This window comes from Hippopotamus amphibius, chromosome 7, assembly GCF_030028045.1.
Source record: "Hippopotamus amphibius kiboko isolate mHipAmp2 chromosome 7, mHipAmp2.hap2, whole genome shotgun sequence".
NCBI lineage: Eukaryota > Metazoa > Chordata > Mammalia > Artiodactyla > Hippopotamidae > Hippopotamus > Hippopotamus amphibius.
In genome coordinates this window covers 38,074,542-38,100,393 of record NC_080192.1, presented here as the reverse complement: position 1 = coordinate 38,100,393, position 25,852 = coordinate 38,074,542, and the positions used below count along the sequence as shown (strand labels likewise).

General features: G+C 35.5%; 1 protein-coding gene across 1 annotated transcript in view; it reads left to right on the top strand.

Annotated features, from left to right (window-relative positions):
- The window catches only part of PTPRQ (protein tyrosine phosphatase receptor type Q), a 197,521-nt gene that overhangs the window by 27,894 nt on the left and 143,775 nt on the right, over nucleotides 1–25,852 (top strand). Inside the window, exons 10-17 of the mRNA XM_057740406.1 lie at nucleotides 2,168–2,348; nucleotides 3,744–3,905; nucleotides 4,004–4,183; nucleotides 4,784–4,891; nucleotides 5,403–5,684; nucleotides 14,531–14,713; nucleotides 15,071–15,172; nucleotides 18,847–18,967. Coding sequence (XP_057596389.1) covers nucleotides 2,168–2,348; nucleotides 3,744–3,905; nucleotides 4,004–4,183; nucleotides 4,784–4,891; nucleotides 5,403–5,684; nucleotides 14,531–14,713; nucleotides 15,071–15,172; nucleotides 18,847–18,967 — 1,319 coding nt within the window. The remainder of the gene's footprint in view (nucleotides 1–2,167; nucleotides 2,349–3,743; nucleotides 3,906–4,003; nucleotides 4,184–4,783; nucleotides 4,892–5,402; nucleotides 5,685–14,530; nucleotides 14,714–15,070; nucleotides 15,173–18,846; nucleotides 18,968–25,852) is intronic.

Sequence of the window (25,852 nt, the reverse complement as noted above, 5' to 3'; positions counted from 1 at the left end):
GGTGATAATTAGTAATATTCTGGGTTTTTACGAAACCAGTATTCAAATCGTTTGTAGTTAGGGAGAGTCTTTCCAATGAATTTGGAAAATTCAGATGGTCAAAATTACTCAGATCAGCTCTTAGGCTGAAACAGTAGTTTGTCAACAAAGATGCTTAACTTAGTTAATTGATGGGCTACTGTGGTTTAACTCTCAAAAGTTTATCTGACATTGGTATAAAGTGTTGAGAGATTTAATGCAAAATCATAGTTCAGGGGAAATTCTTTGTATTACCCTGTTGTACCCTCTATAATGCTTTGTACACTGGATTCTCAAAGGGTGGCTGATTGATAGTGGAAACAGCTGTGTGGTTCAGGCATAAACTATTGACTGGAATACCAGAGCATCTCTGAATTATGTGTTTGTGATTCATGCCTTCTCTGATTTCCCAGTGGAGGCAGAGCTGAAGTGTGCCTTGGAAAATGGAAGCTCTTTAGTTTGTCCCATATAAGGTTCTTATCCAGAGTGCTTTATCACAATAATTTTAGAGTAAATCTTACTGGTATCTCCCTGCTTTTTATCACAATACTTTTCTGGCTAAAGATGTAACAAGGTTTAGATAATTTTATTTTATAAACATCATCTGGAGAACTAGAGATATCCTTGCATCTTTTCACCATTCTTTTATTTCTCATAAAAGTTAAAATTTAAATGAACTGTCTTTGTAGCTAGTTAAATAAGTACACTGCCTTCAGATTTCCTGCCTTCCTGATATTTTTCCTGCTCACCTACTATTTTTTTAAAAATACTTAGTGCTTTATGTTAATAAGGAATTAAAAGCCTGTTTTTGACTCTAGGAGTAAATTCAACCCCAAAACATGTAAGGTAAATAAAACACAGGTGTACCAAAATTTTATAAATAAATGAAATCTATATCATGAATTAATTACAAATTCTGAGGGTACATGAGCAGGGAACTGAGAAAGAAAAGAATAATTTCTTTTTTTAAAAAAGGGTTTGGAGGTGAGTTTTGAAGCTGAACTTGAAAAGGAAATGACAAAAAGAGAGTAGTTCTTGTAACAGTTTTTTTTTTCCCCCAAAACCATTTATTTTGGAAAATTTTGAACTGGTATAAATGGAAAAAAAAGAGTGTAACGTGTCCCCATTAACCCATCACCTAGATTCAGTACTTATCAGCATGCTGCCATTCTTGCCTCTGCTCTCTCTCGTTGTTGTTGCTCTTGATGTGGGCTATTTTGAAATAAATTCCAGGCTCCATATCTTTTTACTCTTATGTGCATAAGTATGGATTCTAAAAAACATGGACATTTAAATTTATTCAATAATTCCATTATCACACAGTCACTAATATTGTTTTGGTATCATTTAAAACCTAGACCATATTCAGATTTTCTCATTCTCTTTCAATCTGTTATGCTGTGTGGGAAAGAAGGGAGAGAGTCCTCTTGTCCCAACATAAAACTCTACTGTGTATATCCGTGATCTGCTCCTGATGTTTTGTTTTCACTTCCTTATTTGCCATTTTGGTGAACTCGACACTTAGGAGGTATGTTATGGCATCTAGGAACAATCACAGTTACCCAAAATATTCCTTAGATCCAGAGCCTTGGATAGGTCTGCCTTGAACTCTGTTTGAAACCTATTGCCATGTAATTTTGTTCTTGGCTGTAACTTCACTCGATTATAGATTAAACTATTATTATCGGCATGTATCCAGCAGGCATGCAGGCTGCTCACACCTCGTATACAAATGAGGACATGTAGATGGCAAAGCAAAACACATCTTAATAAGGCAGTATGCCTAGAACACTTATTTTTGAGGGATGAGCACTTAAAATATTTTGGTTATGAAACCTTTGCACGAGGATGTCTAATTTTACTATAAAGACGCTAACTTAAGTCAGAAACAAATTATCCCCTTCTTCCCACAATACAGTACTGGTCTCTTAAGATATGGAATGGATCACAATGGGTTACAGTGATGCAGGATTATTAGTAGCTTAAAAATGAAATTTTGGAATGTAAAGAAGACAATAGTCATGGAAATAATATCTTAAAAAAGCATGATTCCAAAATGACTAGTTTCTGAAACTAGTGCTTGATCAAAGCCATTATTAAGCGTAACTGTCACAAGTGGCCTTTCAATTGCAGTATATTTCAATTGCAGTATACAAACGACCCTGTGGCTCCAGAAACTGTGAACGTAGTAGAGTCAATGGCAGGGTTATTGGAGGGTTCGGCAGAGATGTCTTCTGAGCTGTACTCGCTTGCTTCAGTTGCATATAACAGTCATCCACGTAGTAACTTCCCTGTGAGGAGCAGAGCTGAAGACCAGCCTCCAACAGTTGGTAGGTGCATTTTTTTGTTGTTATTGTTCTGTGAAATGTATTTAAACCACCAGTACTAGCTAGCACAGATATGAACCTTAGCTGGGAGTTCAAACCGATTATTAATGGTCCATGGGCTGGAGTCAGAGTTTTTTCTTCTTTAACTCTCGGATAACCTCATGCAGCAAATGGAAATGCCACACAGGCAGGAGCTGGCCCCTCCTAACCCATCTGACCTTCCTCCCAGAGAAAGTAGCACCCTAGAGTCTCTAGCCAAGCTGCATAGACAATCAGTTGTTACAGTTGCCAAAGCAGGTGTGATGGGAAGGGATTAACATATCTTCAAATCATTTACAGGCCTCACACTCTCTGCAGTTTTTGACTAATAGGTTTTCAAATGTCACTGAAGGTAAATAGGTCAGAAAGTTACAACTCTAGTGCATGGGGTGATAAACAGGTGTAGGTGACCCCAACGATGTGGTGATGTCATTAGTGTATACACTTGCTCTTCAGGGTCAATGGATCTTATTGTTTCTAAAAGGAGAGTGTCATATATAGGGAATTAAAAATACTTGGTTAGAAGACACAGATCTAAATTATCTCTCTGGTTTTTCTAAAATGCTAAGTGAGAAAAAAAATTTTTTTTCTTGTTGCCTTTTCTCTGATTTGGTATTTGTTCCATTCCAAATTAAAAGTGTTATTTTATTGATGGTGGAATTAGGCAAAAGTATCACATTGCATTCAATGTATGTTTATTTCATTTACTGATCTGTTTTTCCTGAGCAAAGAAGACAATTTTTAGAAGACACTAAAAATTGAGGCCCATGATTTCTGATATGAAAGTTTCCTTAAATATTTTGTTTGGCCTAAATGCTAATTAAATTATTGTAAGCACAAGTTCTGAATATGTAAAAACAGTAACACTTTTTGAAATCCTTGTCCAGACATATTTATGTGGCAGTTTTATAAGCATGCTTGCTTTAAATCACTAATGGGTTTAGCAAATGTGTGGTGAATTTTGAGTCCAAATAAAATCTTATTTCTATGATTTTAATATTATAATGCAGCATTGTTTTATAATATTTCAATTTGATATTATTGCCCAATGGTCTTTTTGGAAAAAAATCTAGCCTGTCTTTTTTAGAAAGTTGTATTTTCTCAAAACACTAATCTCTTGTTCTGGGATAGTGTATAACAACTAGCAAAACTATATTATCACAAACTATTTATGTGTATTGTTGGGATATAGACTGCATATTTATTTTTAATTATATATCTACCTTTCATATAACAGATTATATGGAGAGATTAATGAATAATGTGAAACTGAGTTTAAAATTTCACTGTGTGAGCAAAAATGATTTTGATCACAAAGCCAAACATCTTTTTAATTTTTTAAAAACTGATTTCAAATAGGAACTTCAAGGAATCAATATATCACTGACATTGCTGCTGAACAGCTGTCTTATGTTATCAGGAGACTTGTACCTTTCACTGAACACATGATTAGTGTATCTGCTTTCACCATCATGGGAGAAGGACCACCAACGGTTCTCAATGTTAGGACCCGGGAGCAAGGTAAGAATGTATTTCCTTTGAAATAATTACCTGCAACTATTCCTCTTGTACATTGTAATACTTTTCACTCATATTAATTGTTCATTCTTCTTCTCAAGTGCCAAGCTCCATTCAAGTTATAAACTATAAAAATATTAGTTCTTCATCTATTTTATTATATTGGGATCCTCCAGAATATCCTAATGGAAAAATAACTCATTATACAATTTATGCAATGGAACTGGATACAAACAGAGCATTCCAGATGACTACTATAGATAACAGCTTTCTCATAACAGGTAGAACAAAGTTTTGTTTTGACATTCTTATTCTGATGGAAAATGCACATCTCTCTATGGCATTTAACACTGCAGGGCACGTGTTGCATCGTTCCAGATTTTGCTGTGCTGTGCTCCCATGGATATCTTGAAAAATACTTGCAGAAATAACTGGATTAGATGTGTTTTCTAAACTATATTTATCTGCAGATAAAGTCATCAGATCACAGGTATCCTAAGAATATGCTTAACCAAGGGGATTTTATGCCTGGTGCATCAAAATAACTCATTATTGAAGGCTTGATTGATTGTATGTGACAATCAGCTGAAGTAATGGAGCTGACGTGATGTTTGTGCCAAATCAACTGTGTTCCTTACAGTGTGCCAAAAATTATTTCTTCAGCTTCAGATTATTGCCTTAATATTTTAGGAAAAAACTAAAACATCATCCAGATGGAAAGGCTTTCATCCCAAGGAAGTTTGAGAGATTGGGGTTATAAGGAGGCTGATTTAGAGAACCAATCTCCCAAATAAGTTATTTCCACTAGTCCTGTATTAAGTGGCGCTAATCCAAGAATATTATTTTAAGGACTTTAAACAAATTGCCTGTTGTCCTTATAGGGTTAAAGAAATACACAAAATATAAAATGAGAGTGGCTGCCTCAACCAACGTTGGAGAAAGTTCTTTGTCTGAAGCAAATGACATCTTTGTGAGAACTCCAGAAGACGGTAAGAATATCGGAGCAGTTTTTTTTCCAAATAATTTATTTATTTATTTATTTATTTATTTAATTGGCTGTGTTGGGTCTTTTTTGCTGTGTGCGGGCTATCTTTAGCTGTGGTGAGTGGGGGCTACTCTTCGTTGTGGTGCACAAGCTCCTCATTGCCGTGGCTTCTCTTGTTGCGGAGCATGGGCTCTAGGCATGTGGGCTTCAGTAGTTGCACCACGTGGGCTCAATAGTTGTGGCTCATGGGCTGTAAAGCACAGGCTCAATAGTTGTGGCGCATGGTCTTAGTTGCTCCGCAGCATGTGGGATCTTCCTGGAGCAGGGATTGTCCCCTGCATTGGCAGGCGGATTCTTAACCACTGCACCACCTAGGAAGCCATCAGGTGCAGTTTTAATAAAAAGAAGCAAGTGGTGTTGTATGCTTACCGCCATCTACCTCATGCTGCCTTTAGTGTCTGAAGCAATAAGCGTGAACAAATACATGTATTTAAAATTTGTTTTTTTTGCCCCAGAACCAGAATCGTCACCTCAAGATGTTGAAGTTATTGATGTTACTGCTACTGAAATAAGTTTGAAGTGGTTGCCACCTGAGAAACCCAATGGGATTACTGTTGCTTATGAAGTGCTCTATAAAAACATAGATACCTTATTCATGAAGAACACCTCAACAACAAACATAATTTTAAGAGACTTAAAACCTTACACCCTGTATAACATTTCTGTAAGGTCATATACCAGATTTGGTCATGGCAATCAGTTATCTTCTTTACTCTCTGTAAGGACTTCTGAGACTGGTAAGTTTTTATTGTTTAATACATATTAATGAAGTAAACATAGATAATTGCCATATTTTTTATATTTTACATAACCTAAAGTCTGTCATTCTGGTTTGTATGATCCAGGAATTGATAATGCTCTTTCTGGTAAAGTGTAGGGAAAGACTTGCTGTGCGAATTTTTAAAGTCTGATTTACATATAAGGGAACTCCAGAATAAAAATCAGAGATTTTTTTTTCAAATGAAATAGCTGAGAAATCAAAGGTCCTTTCAGCGTACCTGTAAATTTGGTTGCTTTCAAATTAGGTAATAGAGGGACACATTCATAAGAACAGACTCCTATACTATATATAATCTATATACATTCTCTATACATCCATATACATCTAGCTATAGATATAGATGTATCTATATTTATACATATATGTGTTTATGTACATGTATGTAAAGATGTATGTAGATGTATATCTATAGATAGATGTGTAGAGACTACAGATACATAAATTCTCTCTATGTATGTGTGTGTATAGACACACATACATATCTATATACATTCTGTTTTTAGTGATTGAATTTGTTTTTACTTAGAAATTATATTATCAGTTATGTTAACACAGTACATAAGCTGTCTCAAAGTTGGATAACGTAAACTCTTCTCTCTTTAAAATAGAGAAAAATAAGGTTTCTTTAAATATATTTTAAATAAAAATAATTTGATTATTTTGTAAATACGTTCTTTGATGAAGCTGTTATAGTCTATATACATTCTTGAGGTATGTATATAGATAGAGGCGCAGAGTCTGAGCACAGAAAGGACATGCTTGGGGAAGCCTCATAGAGGGGGTAGCATTTGACCTGAATCTTAAGGAGTCAGGTGGAATGGACATTATAGAGGTTGTTGGGTGGCCAGGGGATGTATCCCATATAAAGTAAATAATGCAAGCAAAGAATGAATTGTGTTCAGTTTCAGTGATACAAGAGCAAGCAGCACAAAGCAAGACATTTGCTTGATAATCTTAGTGTATCTTTTATATTATGCTTATCATATATTGGAGCACCACTTTTAGGCAGACTCTCTAGCGCATGCCTAGAATTAAAACTAAATGTAAAGTTACTGTTTTATCCCTACATTTTAGAAAATAAATATTTATTGCTTAGTTACTGGCTGAACCATATGGGGTTGCTATTCCTATATGTCATAATTGGCCAAATATGAGCAATTTCTTATAGTTTAACCAGATGCTATAAGTGAGGCCCTGTCCCTGAGCTTGAAGAATTAGGAATTTAGTAAAGTGGCTTACCTTTAAGCAAAAGTATCCTCTTGAGACTAGTCACAGAAATTCATAAAATGAAATGACATAAAATTGACCATAGAGGATGACAATAGTTGCAACGGCAGGAATAAGAGAGTAATTAAAAAGAACATTTTTTATCGTCATAAGTTACCCACTATAGTGAAATTTAATTGATATTATATATATTGGCATGCTTCATTGCTTTTATAAATATTATACTTAAAATAAGTATTTTTGAGAAAAATATCTACTCTACCTGGTTTCATTATACACCATGTCAAGGAAAGAAGCATGTTTTAATTACCTGCAACATACCATGTGTGGGCTCTTCTATAGCTTTCACAAAAATTGTCTTTTTAATTCTAGAATAAGGCAATAAGGTATTATTATCTCCATTCCTAATGAAAAACTTAGGTCTGAGAGGTTCATCCTTTCAACAAATATTCAGCAAATAATTTAGAATATACCAACCCTTACTGGGCTATATTAGCACTATAAAAGAAAATGAATTTCCACCCTCCTAAAGTTAATATTAATTACTGGGTGTTTCATAGGCATTGGAATCTACATTAATGACTTTTCCTAGATCATGTTTGCTACAATTGAGCCACCAGCCTGAGTTCTTTTTGCAAAAGAGGAAGCTAGAATTTTAAGCAGAGTCTCAATACGTCATTTGAAGCAGGATGTGCTCATGAGCAACTGTCTGTTCCCAGAGCTCAATATTCTTATTAAGTACAATAAATACACTCTGTACTCTTACTATAAAAAACAAGATCCCACGTTTCAATATTGTTTCATGAGGAATTGAGAGCTGTGCTAACTCAGTAATGTGTTAATGCTGCTAATTACAAATAAGAATAAGTTATTCAGAGGTTTTAGATTGATTGGGGAATTAGAGTTTACTAATGCTTGGAAGTAAAATACTCTTATGTTCAAGCAGGAAAGATCAATGTAAGATTGATCTCGCATGTGTGTGTATGTATGTGTGTGTGCATTAACTGTGTGTTTGCATGTTTATGTATGTTTTAAGTATAGAATGTGCCGTCAATAAACAAACTTGAGATTAGTTTATATTTTCTCATCCTTAGGGCACAATAAGCACATATAGAACATGAAGTTCCCATACAAAGTACCCTTTGATGATCTGTATATGTATATTTTCTTTCCTTTTTTAAGACATGATTTTCTTTACAGTAAGCCTTTAACCAAAGGCCGTGAATAAGTCTGATTTGGGGCAACATTCACTAATGGATAAATTTATTCATGTTAATTAATGGCATTTATTACTTTCACTATATAATATTAAAACTGTGTATGCCACACAACCTTTCGGCATACTCGAGGTAACCTCCCACTTTCTATTTTAAGAGCATCATGAACTAAGTTGTTTTTTTTTTTCAGTTTTTCATAGAGCCAGCTTATTCCAACTGATATAATAATTACTTTTTATTCATGAGTTGTCTATTTTACATGATACTTCTACAATTGGAAACACTATGCTATTTCAGAAAACTTTCAAACGCGTCATTACTCTCCAAAATCACTAAGTCATTAAGTCTGCCTTGCTTTGTTTTCCATGAAGATCCAGCGTTGCTTATCCCCTAAGGATAAATGAATAAAAATGCAAAGGATATCAGCCTGGGGTCAGGGATGCATATTTATATCCTGACTACTGGTGGTAGGCAGTTAACTCCAGAGAGACAACTTAGCAAATTCCACTGAGAATTTTTCAAAATCAGAAGTTACACTGCGTTATAAAATTCAAGCATAGCATCACTAGTTCCTTTTTTTCCCTTGCACTTAAAGAGCTATTCAATTCAATCTTACTTATTTTCCTTAGCTGTACATTTCTTTCTTGTTTTAAATATATTCCACATCATTTTGAGCATATTTATTCATTCACTGAACAGATTTTTATGGATTCCACGTCTTGTGCCACCACTCAACTAGGCACTAGAGTGACAGCAGTAAATAAGGCAAAATTTCTATCTTCCTGGAACTTAACATTCTAGAAGGGTCACAGAATATAAACCAGTAAACAAATAGTATATATGATTTTTGGTACTGGCAAATTTTTTGAAGAAAAAATATCAGGGAAAGAAAAGAGTTATGGAATAGTGAGCAGGCTATTTGAGAGAGAAGACTGAGAAAAGGCCTCTCTGAAGAGGTTATACTTGCCTAGAGATATTAATAATGTATGAGATTTAATTAGATGAGGATAAGGAAGAAAAGCGTTCCAGAAGGAGGAATAGCAATTACCAAGTTGCTGAAGTGGGAAGGCACTTGATGTGTTTGAGGAAGAGCAGGACATTTCTGTCATTTGAGCAGTATCAGCTATGGGGATAGAATTAGCAGATGAGGAGGGAGAGAGACAGGCAGAGGTGGACCATGCAGGTTCTTGGGTAAACTAAGAAACTTGGTGTTTACTTTTAATGTGAAGCTATTGGAGAATTAGGAGACAAGAACATGATATGATTTGCAGTTTTCAAAGATTGCTGCTGAATATACTGAGTGTGGCAATAAAGAGGAAACTCAAGATTTACCGTTAGGTTTTTGGATTGAGTACCTTGGAGTTGCCATTTACTGAGATGAGGAAGTCTGGGGAAGAGATCAGGTTGGAGAAAATTCAGGAGTTCATGTTTTTAACATGTTTGAAATAGTCAAGTGCCTGTCGTGAAGGCAATTGGACGTATAAGTTTAAAACTCGGGGAAAGGATCCAGGTTGAATATACAATTCAGAGGCATCACCACATCTCTGGTATTCAAAGTCAAGGGATGAGGTAAAGTCACATCAGGGTGAGTGTAGATAGAGATGAAAAGAAGTATACAGCTATGTCCTCAGGCAATAGGACATGGAGACTTTGGGAAGTCAAGGAGGAGCCAGTTAAGGACTTAGCAGGAGTGGGCAGTAAGGTAGGAGGAAAATCAGGAGAAGGTCATATCTTGGAAGTCAAATGAATAGATATTTTAAAGTAGAAGCAATTTATTTTCTATGTCAAATGCTGCTGACAGTGAAGTAAGATGAGGACGTGCAGTTGATTAGTGATTTGGCAAGATGGAAGTCGTTGATGACTCCATAACAGTAGGTTTCATGGTTAAAAAAGGGGGGGAGATGCCTAACTGAGGCAGGACTAAGAGAGCGTGATAGGCCACAAAGTGGAGAAAATGAGTAAAGGCAAATTTTGAGGAATGTTGATAGAATGGAGTAATAGCTGATGTGTGTTCACATGTATACAATGTATACAATGATAGAAATAATTCAGTGAAGAGAGAAAAACTAAGAATACAACGGAGAGGAAAGAATGTCAAGTCTAAAGTCTGACTAGGTAGATGGAGTGGAATCTAGTGCAGAAGTGGACTATGTTCTAGAAAAGAATAAGGAGAGAAGGCAGTTAAAGGAAGATGAGTGGTAAGAACATATGTAGTCCTCTCCTCAATGTTTTTATTTTCTCAATGAAATGAGAAGCAAGTTTATCAACTTTGAAGAAGGAGGAGGAGAGGATATTGGATGTTTGTGGAGAGAAAAGATGGTGAAAACATATTAATACATAATAGAGTAGGAGACTGAATTAACTAAAAAAAAAATAGGCTGCCAAGCAGTGAAAAAGTTTGATTTGAGATTTGTGGTTATAAATTAAAATGAGGCTAGTGAACATAGAGTGGTATTTTATTCAGACATTTTCAGCTGTTACATTGCAGATGTAGAACTAGCCCCGAGTTCATTTTAACCTAAATTGGAAACTTACAAGAAAAGCAAGATAGAAAAAGGACCTGCTGGAGACTGCTAGGGAGTGATTTCAGTGATAGACTGTGGACTCTGACCCTAAGTAGGGAGATGAACATGTAAGGGAGGTGATGGACAGTGAAGATTTGTTGAAGGTCAAAGACTTGTTGGGTTGGCAATACGAGGGTCAGTCAGGTGGAAAGGTGGGTGGTTGCCAAAGAGAGGAATACTGGCAGTTATTGGTAATGACAAGGCCTCAGGTGTTGCCATGAAAGCTAGTGGTTAGAGTGAAGTGGAGGAAAGATTATTGGAATTATGCAGCTCAAGGAATACAAGAGTTCAAGGAATTGCATAGATCGTATCCATCAATGCTGACATCTATGAGAGTGGTAGAAAGGAAGTAGGGATAAAATTTTTAGGATGCTTGGAGAAGTGGAAGATACCACTAGATGATTGTCTTAAAGGAGGGGTAACACCTCGAGTTTTTCAGGAAGAAGAAAGAAGAACATATCTGGATATGGCCAAAACAAACAAACAAACAAACAAATACTTGACTTTCAGGCCCTTTGGTCATAGGGATGATGAGAGAAACACAAATAACTACCTGTTACCCAGCAGTGCTAAGTCATAGTGTTCTCAAGCAGGTCCAAGATTTCACTTAGAGCCAGAAGACTAAGAAAACATTCAGAATGTTGTTGAGGATTTTTCTTGATTTAATGCATTGGCTTGGAAAGATAGTAGAGATTTTGAGTGTTTAGGAAGGGATAGTAGGAATATATTGCTATATCGAGCTATGTATTGAATAACAGTTCTTCCCAAAGTTTCAGAAATATCAACATTCTTATGTCAGTTTTTCCTATTAAGTCTGCCTTAGATGCAATACACTTCATAACAGGTAACAATGGGAGAGAGGGGGTACTGTTTCTACACTTTTAAGGCTTTTGAATTTTCTCTACTAAATTTATTAGTTGCATTTTTTATATCCATTGTATTTAGACTACCAATAAAAAAGGTTCTATTCTTTCATTTAAAGCAAAGGACTTATAGCAGGACTCTATAATGGCAATAATATGTACATATTTAGTTTACATTATTTAACCCTCAAGTTAGTCATTATTGTTATTGTTGTATGAAGGTGATTTTAAACCTGATTATCTTTCCAACTATGATTTTTCATCCCCAGCAAATATTTTTCTGCTTAAAGTGCATTGTTTATAGTTCCATCTATTGAGGTTGCATTGATGGCTTTCTCTCTGTTTTTAATTGTCTGAATGTGTTTTTATTTTGCTCTTGTTAATTTTTCTGGGTATAGAATTCTGGTAGTTTTTCAATTGATGTCACTTTTCTGTCTAATTGTCATTCCTATGTAGATGATCTGTTTTCTTCCTGGTGCTGTTAAGGTCTTCTCTTCTTTGGAATTCTGTACTTTCACAATGATGTGTCTAAATATGATTTTTTTTTTAATTTTGCTTGGGATTTATTGGGATTCCTTGTTCTGAAGCTTGATATCTTTTAACAAGTTTGATCAGTCCCAGCCATTATCCCTTCAAATATTTCTTCTTCTTCATTTTCTCTACTATCTTAGACCCCCCTCAGTATATCCTTTATGTCTCCTAACTGCCATTTTATATTCTCTACACTTTTTCTCTGAGCTAGTTTTTGATAATTTATTCAATACTATCATTTTTTTGCTAAAATTTTCACTATCTAATCTGCTTTTTTTTTAATGCATCAAGAGAATTAAAAAAAATTTTTTTTTCTATTCTAGAAGTCCTATTTGGTTCTCTTTCAAGCCTGCTTGGTTATCTATATTATTTATTATTATCTAAGAATTGCTCATACTTTCAAATGTTTGATTTCTTGAAATATATTAAACATTTGTATTTTTATTCTTTGATAATTTCAATATCTGAATTCTTTTGAAGTCTGACTGCTCTGTGTATGTGTGTGTGTGAGTGTGTGCATGTGTATTTTTTCCTTTTTCTTTGCTGGCTTTAACTATTGGTACCTGATTTGCTTGTGTGTTTCATGACTTTCATCAGTGAGTTCATATTCCTTGAGACTGTATCTACGGGAAATGTATGTGGACTGAGTTGAAGTTGAGTTTCTCCAGAGAGGATGTGTGTTTGCTTCTGCTAGTTGTTTTTGAGTAATGGAAACTCAGTATTACAAATTCACTTTAATTTCTAATCTGCAGTAGAGGTCTTTGCAGTCTATATGGGTACCATGGATTTGGGCCACACCCGCTCATAGGGATAGGCTTGCAGTTCCAGAAATGTGTAATTGTTCTTTCTGTTCCACCTCTTCATCCAGAGGAGTGGTGAGAGGAAAGAAGTTACTTTTCTGGCCTCTTTTGCACGGTGGGTTTACTTCTCACCCGCCGAGTCCTTGAGAGTGAATGCACCACATTACACAAGCCCAGGAGCTACCACTCTCAATGAGTTCTATGGCACACTGCAGAAGAATTCAAGGTGCCCCTGGGGTTGGCCCATATCATGGCCCTGGTTGAAATTTTATTCTTCTGGGGTTCCACCTCTTGATGCAGGGATATCCTTTACCCTTCTATTGGCCCAAGGCTTTATATTATTTTTCTGGTACTCTACACAGCTGTTAATACAGAAACTCAAAGTCATCAGGATTGACCTGTACCCTCCAAGACAGAGCGGACTTCAGTACCAGCTTCCATCTCAGGATTCCTGTTTTCACTTTGTTTTTTGTTTGTTTTATTTTATTTTGTTTTGTTTTTGCTTTTGTTTTTGGACCACCACAGATTTCTAACTTCCTTGTCAGCTCTACAATTCCTTACAAGAAAAATGTTAATTTTATGGAGAGTTTTACTTCTTTTAATTATAATAGTCATTCAATTTAGTGTTTATTTATTCCAATGTTTTGGCAGAATTGGAATCCCACATGTAGTATTAGTATTTGAATATATGTAGAGAATCATTTTGTGGCCATTACATTCAATATAATAAGAACAGTAGTAGATACAGAAAACTAGTTTTATTTATTGATATCCTGTATCCTTAGAAGACTGTTTTATTACCAGGTCATTATATGCAGCCTTATATCTAGGAGAGGATCCTTATCATAGGTCTTGTTGTGTATCAAATCTAATCTATTAATCATTTATATGTTATTATTAATGAAAGGCAGAATCAATTTTTAAGTGTCTTTCAGCCCTCCTTCTTATACAGTTAGCCCTTTGTATCTGCGGGCCCTGTATCCACAGATTCAACCAGCTGTGGATTGAAAATATTTGAGAAACAATTGCGGAGTTCCAAAAAGCAAAACTTGAATTTGATGCGTGCTGTCAGGCAATTATTTACATAGCATTTCCATGGTATTTACAATTATTTACATAGCATTTACATTGTATTAGGTATTATCAGCAAACTAGAGATGATTTAAAATATACAGGAGAATGTCCATAGGTTATATGCAAATACTGTGCCATTTTATATAAGGGACTTGAGCATCCTTGAATTTTGGTATCCGCACAGGGGGTGGGAGTGGGAGTCCAGTTCACTGCAGATACCAAGGGACTGCTGTATCTACATGTACTGCAATGTAAGACAGTTTAATATAGTCTCAAGTATTTTAATAAAAATATCCTATAAACATTATTCTGTAGAGTTGTAATATGAATTTTCTTTGCAATGGAATTTGTCTTGTACAGTTGTAAGTCCTATAATTTAGTTCTATTTTACTGCATTTAGGATGTTTATTATAATCACGCTCTAGTGTTCATATACACATATCCTAATCCATTGGGGTGAACACCTCAGCAGCATGTGCTACTAGGGTGGCATTGTTTTATGCATGTCTGTTTGTGTTTTTTCCAGTGCCCGATAGTGCACCAGAAAATATTACTTACAAAAATATTTCCTCTGGAGAGATCGAGCTATCATTTCTTCCCCCGAATAGTCCCAATGGAATTATACAAAAATATACAATTTATGTCAAGAAAAGTAACGGAAATGAGGAAAGAACTATAAATACAACCTCTCTGACCCAGAACATTAAAGGTAAAAAATATATGTCATGTTGGATATTTACATTTATATTGATAGAGTGGCCACAATAAAATATTAGCTTGTTGTTTTATTAGAAATGGTTAAGTGTGATTAGTTTTATACAGGGTGTGACAATTCCGGCTTTTTGGTTAAATAAACTAGGATTTTATTGCCGGTCACATGAAAGGCTAAGTCAGTTCTTTTCCTCATTTTTTTAATATTTTGTCTTCATAATAGGAGTTACTGTTCCAAGAACTACATTTTCATTTAGTTTTTACTTTTGGAAGAGTGTTGAGACATTTCATAGTTTGCTTCTTGGGTATAATTAAGGGATATTTTGTAAGTCTTATCTATTTTATTGCTATTTAGGACTGAAGAAGTATACACAATACATGATTGAGGTGTCAGCTAGTACACTCAAAGGTGAAGGAGTTCGGAGTGCACCTGTAAGTGTGCTGACTGAAGAAGATGGTAAGTGTAGCAGTGAATAATGATGTATTTTGAATTCATCACATTTCAGAAAACATGTATATAAAATGAAGATTTAATGTAAGAATTTCCCAGCCTTGAGTAGCACTTGTGTACTGTACCAGCTTTATACAGAGATTTCATTGTCATGGTTTAAAAGAAGCTTGCAAAGTCAGATTTATGTTCAGTAAAATCAGGTATAAAATGCATTTTTTATTCTGAAGTCATCCATGCTCTGTAAAAAATCAGTAATATCTTTTTTCCACGGGAATTTTTAAGGCTAAAATGTTGGTGTGAATAGTTTGAACATGAATCAGTGTATGTTACGACTGTGTTTTTCAACTTTAACATTCATAAGAATAGACATTTACGTAAGTTTTGTAGTAGATTCTGTTATGTCAAGCTGCAACCTTTTTATTGTTATTACGATGAGCTTGCTAATGAGTTCAGGCTATTTTCCAGATTTCTCTACATAATTTGCCAAGATGCTATTCCTGAATGTTAATAGCCTTCATATTGAATATTTAAGCATACTTTTTCCTAACCTGAATAAAATCAACTTTACTACTGAGACCACTTTCAATACTACTTCACCAAGTTATAGGCATATATCATGCTAAGAAAGTTACTTTTGAGAGATATATTTGGGATTTGGATTTGCATTTTGTTTTCTACATTGAATATTTTGAGAATGTTGTTTTTCTTCTGTAAAAGAAAGTCCCATTGCCATGAGGGGTAGGTCTGGATGTAACATGTAGAGTATCTTTTTTTCACCCTCTCAAGTCTCCCCAAATTCACACTAAGCTGCACTCTGTGGATGTTCAGATTCTAGTCATTCACCAGGACAAAATGTACGTTATGTACTTCTAGAAGAAGAAAGACTTTTCTCTGCATTTTTCTTACTTTACTCCAAGTAATAAAGACTTCAGAAACCCTCTTCCCCCATTTCAGGTCCCTCTCTACTTTCCCCTCTACCAAGTTACTTCACGAAAGGATCCTGGTAAGATGCTCTACCAGTGTTAGAAACTGATAGATCTTAGTTTCTACCCCCAGTTCCAGAAACTTAGAACTGATTAACCCAGTTTCTAAGTCTTCTCAAGGGTTAGTCTTCCTTAGTTATTGCCTCTACTTACCGTGCTTGTTTCTTCAGCAAAACTTACCTGTCCAAATTTTCATTTTTCTCATAGATTCTTCTTGCTCTCAAAGTGAAAATTAACCAAATAAATAAATGTTCCCAATGAGACAATGACTAAAGGCTAGAGAAGAAAGTTAGCTCTCCTTGAATCGTAGGTAATGTCTAAGAAAGATGTATTAAATCATTTTAGCAATGCCCTAATAGACATAGTACCCACTTTATTTCTAATCTAATGAAATAGTTCCTATAGTAAGAATCTGAGGTCTTGTATGAAGGAAACTAGACTAGTAGTGAACATATATTTTGAACAGGCAGAGTTTATTACCACTCAAGTCAATAGTTTCAAATTATACTATGCATCCAAATTACCTGGGCTGTTAAGAATGACAGGTTATGATAAACTTCCATCTAGGTCCTTGGCCCAGTCATTGAAATAATTGCTAAGGAACAGGGTGAAGAACAAGACCTCATTTAGAAGAATTACAGCTAATCTAGAATAAAGGCCCAAGAAGCTTTGCTTTATTGGGTAGTAGGAGCGTCTTGCCTTCATGGAGCTTGAAGTTCAGTAGAAGAGATCTAAATTTGACAAATGTGTAGACAAATAATTTTTATTATTCTGATTACTGGTATAAGTGTTCACCAGGACAAAAAAACAAGGAACTTTAGCTACTCTGAAGCATCCAGGAAAATGTAGCTGATTAAGTTATGTTTAAGCTGTGACCTGAAGAAAGACTAGCAGAGGGAGGGTGAGGGAAAGGAAAGGTCACGCTGAGCAGAGGGAGCGAGAGCCTGATGAAGACCTTTCTTGTCTATCCTCATATGCTCTGTCACGATGACTTGGATAGATTGCAAAAGATACTGCATTTATTTATTCTAATTTTTCCAACTTCATTTTTTTAGATTGTACTTTTGAATACAAAGGTTATTTTAACAAATGCGAAAATGATTGAAACTTAGTCTGCTATAGTAGACATGCAGTATTTTATTTAAAAAGGCATGTTAATTACATTTATTTAGCAATAAAATGTTTTACATAAAAAAGAAAATGCCCAAGAATATATTGAAGATTAAATATAAAACACCAAGAACGGATATTCCACGTAGACATCTTAAAGCATATTATAGAAGAATAATGCTTAGTTAAAACATATAATGTTCTATATCAGTGCTACTTTTGATTAAAATCCTTTTTTTCCAAGAATAAACAAAAGTTACATTTTCAGTGGTATTCAGAAAAAAATATTGTAGGTGTTTGTTTTGACAAATGAGAGTTCTCAGTTAGAGGTACTTCGTATCTTGGGGAAAAAGACATGTGCAAGTGATGTGTGGATTCTTGTGATAATCAATATTTGATAGCATTTCTATTATAGTGCCAGAGAGAATACCAACTGAAAATGTAAATACAGCTGTCACCATTATTCTGTAGAACTCATCTCATAAAGCTTTTCTCTGCTCCATAAATTTTATAAAAAGGCATTGTTACCAAAATAATGCAAATACACACACACGTGTATGTACACACACACAGTAGTTGAGATTATTCCAAAAATCAGAAAGAAAATCTAATAATTCGGGCAGCATTTTCTCCAGATTATTGGAAAAAGTGATCTGTGCAAATTCTAAGCTATAAATTAACATTGTTCAAAGATCTGAACAAATTCTCAGAATTTCTATTAGCTATAAGTTCCCTTTCCATGCATAACTAAAACAGTGATCAAGATTGTAGTAATCTATACCCTTTTACATGCAAAAATTGTGTGTTAATATTCTAAGACACGACTATGCTGTTATATAGCAGCTGAGAAGTGCCATCCTAAATGTTTTATTGAAGTGGAAATATAAACTTGCTAATTAGTTTACAGTAATTTTTTTTTAGTGTTTATTCAATCCAGAATGGCCAAAATATTTGAATTCTTACACTATTATGGTACAATTAGAAGTAGACCCTAAAATGTCTGTATTCTTGTTTATGCACTCCATTGGCATTTCCTTTGTAAACCATTCAATCTTGAAGACTCAGTGAACAGACTTTGAGAGTATTTCACAGTTTAATGACGCTGCTGAAACTGAGGAATATAGTTTTCCTTTGTGAGGTCCGTCATCTTAATTGCTCTCACAATGTTATGCCCATCACTTTCCCACTTCTTGGATGCGTGGTCTTTTCCCATCTCTTTTTATTGTTTGCGGAGCTCTTTTACTGCCTATTTATTCACCCCAATAGTTTTCTTTTTACTCGAGGATGATAGTTTACCAAGATGTACTTGAACAGTAGGTGAATCACAGTGAGATAACCCTTGTTCTTTTTTTCTCATGAAATATTTTTTTCCATTGAATCACAGAAACAGATGTTCTAACACCACCATGCAAAATCTTCTTTTATCATCTCATTTTGAAAGTAAACAGTCTCCCAAGCCCATGGAGAAAGGCACTGTACTTGATTCATTTACCAGAAAGTTCATAATAAAAATCTTGTGCATTTCTATTTTAATCTTTTCTTATATATGTTTAATAAAATGCATTATCCTATACCCTAACTTTTCAGCTCCTGATTCTCCCCCACAAGACTTCTCTGTAAAACAGTTGTCTGGTGTCACGGTGAAGTTGTCATGGCAACCACCCCTGGAGCCAAATGGAATTATCCTCTATTACACAGTTTATGTCTGGTAAGAATTTTTTTCTTTTTTGGAAATAGTTCTGAGAACAAGTATTAATCTGGAACATAATAGGAATGCAGTTTTAAAATTTCAGATTGTGAAGGTACATTAGGAATCTGATTATTAATAGGCTAGTTAATATGCCTTTATTAAGAAACAACTTTTTCCCATATTATGTAGAGGTCCCAGCATACTCAAATAGTATGATTTTTGTAACCAAAACAAAAAAAATATGTATTATGCGTAATTACACTAAACTTTTGCCCTTCAGCGTCATGGGCTGGTCAGCTTAAGTGAATACAAAGGCTTTCAGTTTTACTCCAATATTGTCTATGTCACTGTCTTTTTAAGTTTCCTTGAGGAGAATAATTTAAACTAAAATTTAAGTCAAAGATATTTCTCCAGAAATCTATTATTTAAGGTCAATTTTCCATCAAAATGTAAGCAGTGTATTTATTTTTTACCGATCACCTTTACCCTAATTGCCTATTTATTAGTCACTCGTGAAAAAGATGTAATCCTATAGTGCTTCTCATCAGGTAACGTGGCTGTACTGCTTCATGAAAACTCAATATATAAAAATGCTCACTTTGATCTAATATAAATCCTCATAAAAGAATTCACCGGTTACACATTGTAACATATTTCCTAGTGTATTTTAAATATTTCAACTCAGAAAATACAATTTACACAATGCTTTATAGAACACAGGCATTTCTTACTTTTACATTCCTCACTTGGAAGGTCCATCATTGAGTGAGAGGCTACGCTGTTTTAAAAAAATTCCGTTCTTCTCTTTCCTAAATTAGGATTTTTTTCCGCCAATCCCTCTTTAAACCCTTTGCGTAATTCTCCTTAGGACATGTCCTATACTCTTCATTGCCTGATTCCTAGTCATTGTGCTTAATCTTTGGCAAAATTGGGAGTGACATGAGGAGTGTTAGTGGGAAGAGAAGCAGGGAGAAAAGCTAACCATTCCGCTGTATTACCCTACTCATTCATTTATCGATTTAGTTTTTCATTCCTTCATTCAATAATATTGATAGAGTATCTATGTACCTATGAACAAGACCCCTGCCCTCAGGAGCTTACATTCTGAAGAGATAAGTGGATTATATACCCAGAAATAAACAAATGAGGGCAAACCAGGGGAAAGAGGGCTACTTTTGATAGAATGTTTTGGAAGTCCTCTTTGAAGAAGTGGCATTGAGTTGTGGTCTGAATGACAAGAAGGAGCTACTTGTCAAGTGAAGATCTACAGAAGGAGGGAACATCAACCGCATCGGCTCTGTGGGGAAACACACGTGTTGTTTTGCAGACCATAGAGGAGGTCAGTGTTGCTGGAGACAGAGAGACAGAGGAGAGCTATACTGGAGGGTAGGAGGCCAACAAAGATCAGGTTCTAAGCCATTGTAAGGATTTGGTTTTCATTTCAGTTGTAATGGGAATTATTAGAGAATTTCAAGCACCTTGGATACCTTATGGAGAATGAATTGTAGGGGGCAAAAGTGTTAACAGGGTTACTAGGTAGGAGATTATTTTAGTAGTCTGGATGATATTGGGATGAAGGAAAGTAGTGGGCAGCTTTTTATTACATTTAGGAAGAAGGCTTGATAGGATTTGGTGATTGGCTGTGGGAATGAGAAGAAAAGAGAAACAAGTCAGTGGAATCAATGATGACTTCTAGATTTTTTAATCAAAGGGTGAAAACTCTGAGATTTTTGACACCATTTGCTAAGTTAGAAATAAAATTGAAAGTGACAAAAGTTAATGAAAATGAGAATCGACACTTTTCTGGCTGGGGTTCCAGCCCTACACTGTGAGAACGATGTCATTACTCTACACAGTGATTACACAGTGATCACGCTGCGTGAGGTCAGCTCCGCAGTAGTGCTTTTCCTCTCCTCTTTCAAGGGGTATCCCTTTTCTGTCTCACTTTCTAAGATGGATTCTAGGTACAGATGAAGCTCACTGAAAGTGGGATGAGGGGATCTCAAGTTTGGGATATTGTGGCTCTTCTCGCCTGACTTTTGGGAATCATTCTGAGACCCGTCTGCCATCATAGCTTCTATTTTCAAGGTTTTTATTTTCTATTTTAGCCTTGATCCAACCTCAGCCTTATTCTGGTGCCCTGGCTCTCTTAGCATGTCTGTCTCAACCCTCAGGGAGCTAGATGTTCTCAGTTGTTTTCTCTGAACCTATCTGTAGTGTGCAGGACTGGGAAGAAGACTTCCATGCCATTCCCTAGCTCTGGGTAGTCTGCTAGAAGAGCCCTTAGATCTTACAGGACACAAGTAATTACTGGACATGATTACTTACTAGAAATAGCAATGCCATATTGAAGACAGAGATTTTCTAAGAGGTTTGCCATTTTCCTTTCCATCCTGAGAAGAAGGAGCTCTACGCTGGTGTTTGCTTCACAAACCTATTCATTTGTTTTCACCACCCCACCCTCAATTTAAGATCCCAGGACACTCCCATCTGAAGGCTCTGTCCTGTTCTTTCTCTCACCTTTTCTTAGTAGTGCAAAACTTTTTCTTTCTCTTGACTGCTGAAAGCTTTCTTTTTGCATATGCTTCCTCCATTCTATACCATGACTTATTATAAAACTGTATGGTCTAAAACTATGCAGAATTGACTCTCGATATAGAAAGAAAATGTAGAAAACACTTTTTCCTCAATAGAACTTGGCTTTATTTCACACACACACACACAAACACACACCACATGTAGAGAGGGAGAGGGTGAGAGAAGAGAGAGAGACAGAGAGAGATTGAGATCCTATCTGCTTCAAGATCTGGTTTGTTCATTGCTGTATCTGGAACAGAAAACTACCTGGCTTGTAATTTTTTTTAAGCATCTATTTGTTTATTTGTTTATTTATTTTTGGCTATGTTGGGTCTTTGTTGCTTTGCGTGGGCTTTCTCTAGTTGTAGTGAGTGGGGGCTGCTCTTCATTGTGGTGAGTGGGCTTCTCATTGCAGTGGCTTCTCTTGTTGAAGAGCACAGGCTCTAGGCTCGTGGGCTTCAGTAGTTGCAGCACACGGGCTCAGTAGGTGTGGCTCGCAGGTTCTAGAGCACAGGCTCAGTAGTTGTGGTGCACAGGCTTAGTTGCTCTGCAGCATGTGAGATCTTCTCGGACCAGGACTCAAACCTGTGTCCCCTGCATTGGCAGGCAGATCCTTAACCACTGCACCATCAGGGAAGTCCCCTGGCTTGTAACCAAGGCTACATATTTGTTGAATGGATGGATGAATGAAGAATATATTTTAAGAGTTAAAAATTTAATATAAACTTACTGTCTTTCCATTTCTGCATAACAGTAGTGATGCTTTTCCAGACAATGGAAACTTCGGTTGGATAGAATTAGGTCTTACAAAGAAAAAACAAAAAAGGAAAAACACCTTAGCATGTTCAAGAATATTATCCAAAATAGACTGAAATATATAAATGGTAATGGAGTATATACAGAGATATTTTAAAATTTCCAGCATCTTCTTACCTAAGATACCTGTTGGAACCACTGTAGTTAAAGGGATAGTCATAATCCTGGGTTCTTTCGTATCACTGCCACTAATCACGAATGGTTTTTCGGAACTCTTGACGTATCAGTTTTATTGGGAGAATAGGAGACATGTACCCTCATATAAGGCACCTGTGTTCTGAGTCAGAGAGACATAGGTTTGAATCATGGTGCTGCCACTAGATTGTGTGTGTTGTTCTCTTAAAATACTGTGTAAGTGGTGGCTGTCTTTGTTAGCAGAGCTCCCGGTTTCAGGGCTCCATATTTCTCTCACAATTCTCGATTTCCATTCTTTTAGTTCTTTCAGTAACTACCAAATTCTTTTAAGAACAACATCTTTGGATATTTGCTATTTTCAGTATGTCTGCAGATTTCAGGTTACCTATTATATTTGTTACACAGGGTGACTCCTCCCTTTGTCATGAGTATTTCTTTACAAAATAGCTCATGAGGGTTATTGCGCAAAAAATTTTATAACCACTATTGTGTGAGTCACATTTGATTTGTAGATAGTGTGTTCTGGAATCTGCTTTAACCTAGTGCATTTTAAAATAATGTTTTCTTCTAAAGTTTGCTTTGTGAAATAACTTTTGTCATCTAAGTAGCACGTTTTCCTCCGTTATGCTGTTAAATTATGTTTGCATGTTTTCAAATGAGAGACAATCCTTTCATTCCTAGGGCAACCACTGTTAAATAAAAGAATTTTTATTAGACCACTTTAAACTTTTTCTTTTAATACACTTTGGATTGTGGTGTGGTATTCCAGTAAACTGATTATACAACTTATTTATTTTATAGTTGAATTCAACTTGGATTTGTTTAGCAATTTTGCTTCTCAGTAAAATGTAACAGTAGTTTTCTTCCTTGTTTATAAAACTTTTAAGTGAATGGCCCATAAGATGTAGTTAAAAGACTGTGGAGTGAAAATGATGCTGAAAATTCTAGTTTATATATAAACCTTGGCTTTTAAATGTTTCTTGATCTTCTGAGCAGTTGTTATGAGAAGTAACTCTGAATCAGTCAGTCAGACAAATGTTTATTAAACTCTGTGGGGAGATAAAAAAATATGTAGAACCTTAAATTATTATAGACTAATTAGAGATAAAATATGCCCATGTGAAATAATTTTAAAATATATATATATAAATTATATAAAAATAATTCGTATAATACTTGAGCAATATATTAGGAAGCCAAAACAGTTTTACTGCAGCTTTTTATTAAATATCACTGGTCAAATAATTTCCCCTGTAACCTAAAAGCTTACCTTTGAAAATGGCTTTCGTCATGTTAAAAAGGTATGCTTAGTCCTATTTCTTCCAGTTTTCTAAAAGATTTTCACTCTACTAAAACTACCTAATGGTTTGAACATATGATATAGATCAATAATCAGAATGGGAAGGGGGCCATTTCAAATTTCCTGAGTTTACCTCCCATTTGAAGTTGGTAAAAACAGATTGATAAGTCAGGAGAACATCTCAGTGGGAACAGGATATGAAGGCTTGGAGGCAGTGTGAGTGAACTGTGTCAAGAAGTGGATAAGCAGCATTGTAGAAATGAAACAGTGGGGCCGGATTTGGATGGTGGGAGATACAAACACAGATGGACGGCATGGTCGAGTGTAAGGATGCTTTTTGATCGTTTAACTTGAGGTTTCTAGTGGGATGTTAAGAGCTCTGTCTCAGCTCTTTTTTGCTAATCATTTTCATGAATGACTTGGATGAAGCTTGGGTACTGAGGTGACACACAAACTACCGGTAGGCCACCCATGCTTTGCTGGGCCAGCTACCTGCTAATAAATTCTGAATATAATTATGTCAGTATTTTAAAATGAGTAGATATCTAGTGAAACTTCAGCTTCCTTTGTTTCTTACAAAAATCAGAATTCTTTTGCCATATTCCCCATGGGAAAAAAAATCAGCTGGGGTTGAATAGAGGCAGTTTTTAGGTAGAGCATTTGCTTTGCAGTTAACTTCAGATCCCACCACACTCTGTCTTAAATTAAATCATTTTAGTCATGTATTTTGTCTGTGTGGATCTTGAGTTTTCATACCTTCAATTTCAGGGGTCTTCTCATCATATTTGTGAAATGTACAAAGCTGGGAAAGATTGTGATTGGGAAACAAAACATCTTGCGATAGTGTAGTAGTTGACATTTGGGGATGAATGCTGTGTTTGGTTTCTTACCTATATTTTCTTATTTGTTTTTTCACAGCAATACCATAAAGCAGAGAATATTATCACCATTCTATAGTTGTGCACATTAAGTCTTGATGACGTTAAGGAGTTGATTAAGATTACAGACGTAGATGATAGAGCTAGAGTCATAACCAGATCTGTATTACTCCCAAATCATGCTTTCCCCAAATCACTAGGAATAAGCGTCATAATTGGTCTTTGTTCTAAAAACTCAACAGTATACTTATAGGATTAGGGAAGTCTTAGTTTGATAACAGCATTTGTGATAGACTAATGGAGTTATAATAAATTAAGCTTAGTGCATCAACTCATGTGGCATACTTGTACCAAAAAGAAAAAAAAAACACTGGCTTGATATTGGTCTGTATTAGTTGATGGACCTTATCCATTATGAGAGGATAATCATACTGTTTCATATATAAACCAGTTGAATTACTGGTCCCCACAGTTTAAATGGCAAATGGACAAAGCAAGCTAGTCCAGGGAGGAGTGATGATGATGGTGCAAATACTCAGGGTCAAGGCATAGGAGAAACTATTAAACAGTGGGAATAAGTGTTAGTCAAGATTCTTTCAGTTTCGAGTGATTGCATGCAACCTAAATTGGCTTAAGCAATGTAATGACATATTTAGCTGGACAGTACAGGAGTGTACTAACTGGATGTAGGAACTCAAATAATTTCATCAAGTGTGGTTAACAGCAAGAAGCTTAGTGTGGGCCACAGCAAGATGGCCCTGTGTCTTGAGTATAATGACACAGGAGGAAAGTGGAAAGAGATGAAACAGAGGGGTGGGTAGGAGAGTTACACGGAGACTTGAGGACACAATGAGGATCTATCTGTCTGTCTATCTAGAGAGAGAGAAGAATGAATCTCAGTATTGAATGGGATTTTTAAATATTATTTTACTCATATTACACCCAGGAGAAAACATCCAAAGGACTTTTCATTACTCTTGGAATAAAATCCAAAGTCTTTATTATGGCCTGAGGGATTACATTCATTCTCAGGGGATGAAATCTTTCTCCTCCAGCTTAAGTACAGTCCCTCCTCCTGTCTTCTGGACCCTGATTCCTTATGTTGGCTTCAAGAGGATGGTTTCTAAGTGTGTAAATGAGCGTCAATATCATTCTTCATAGTGGCTTTTTCCTCTAATCTTGTAAATGTGTCTTTTC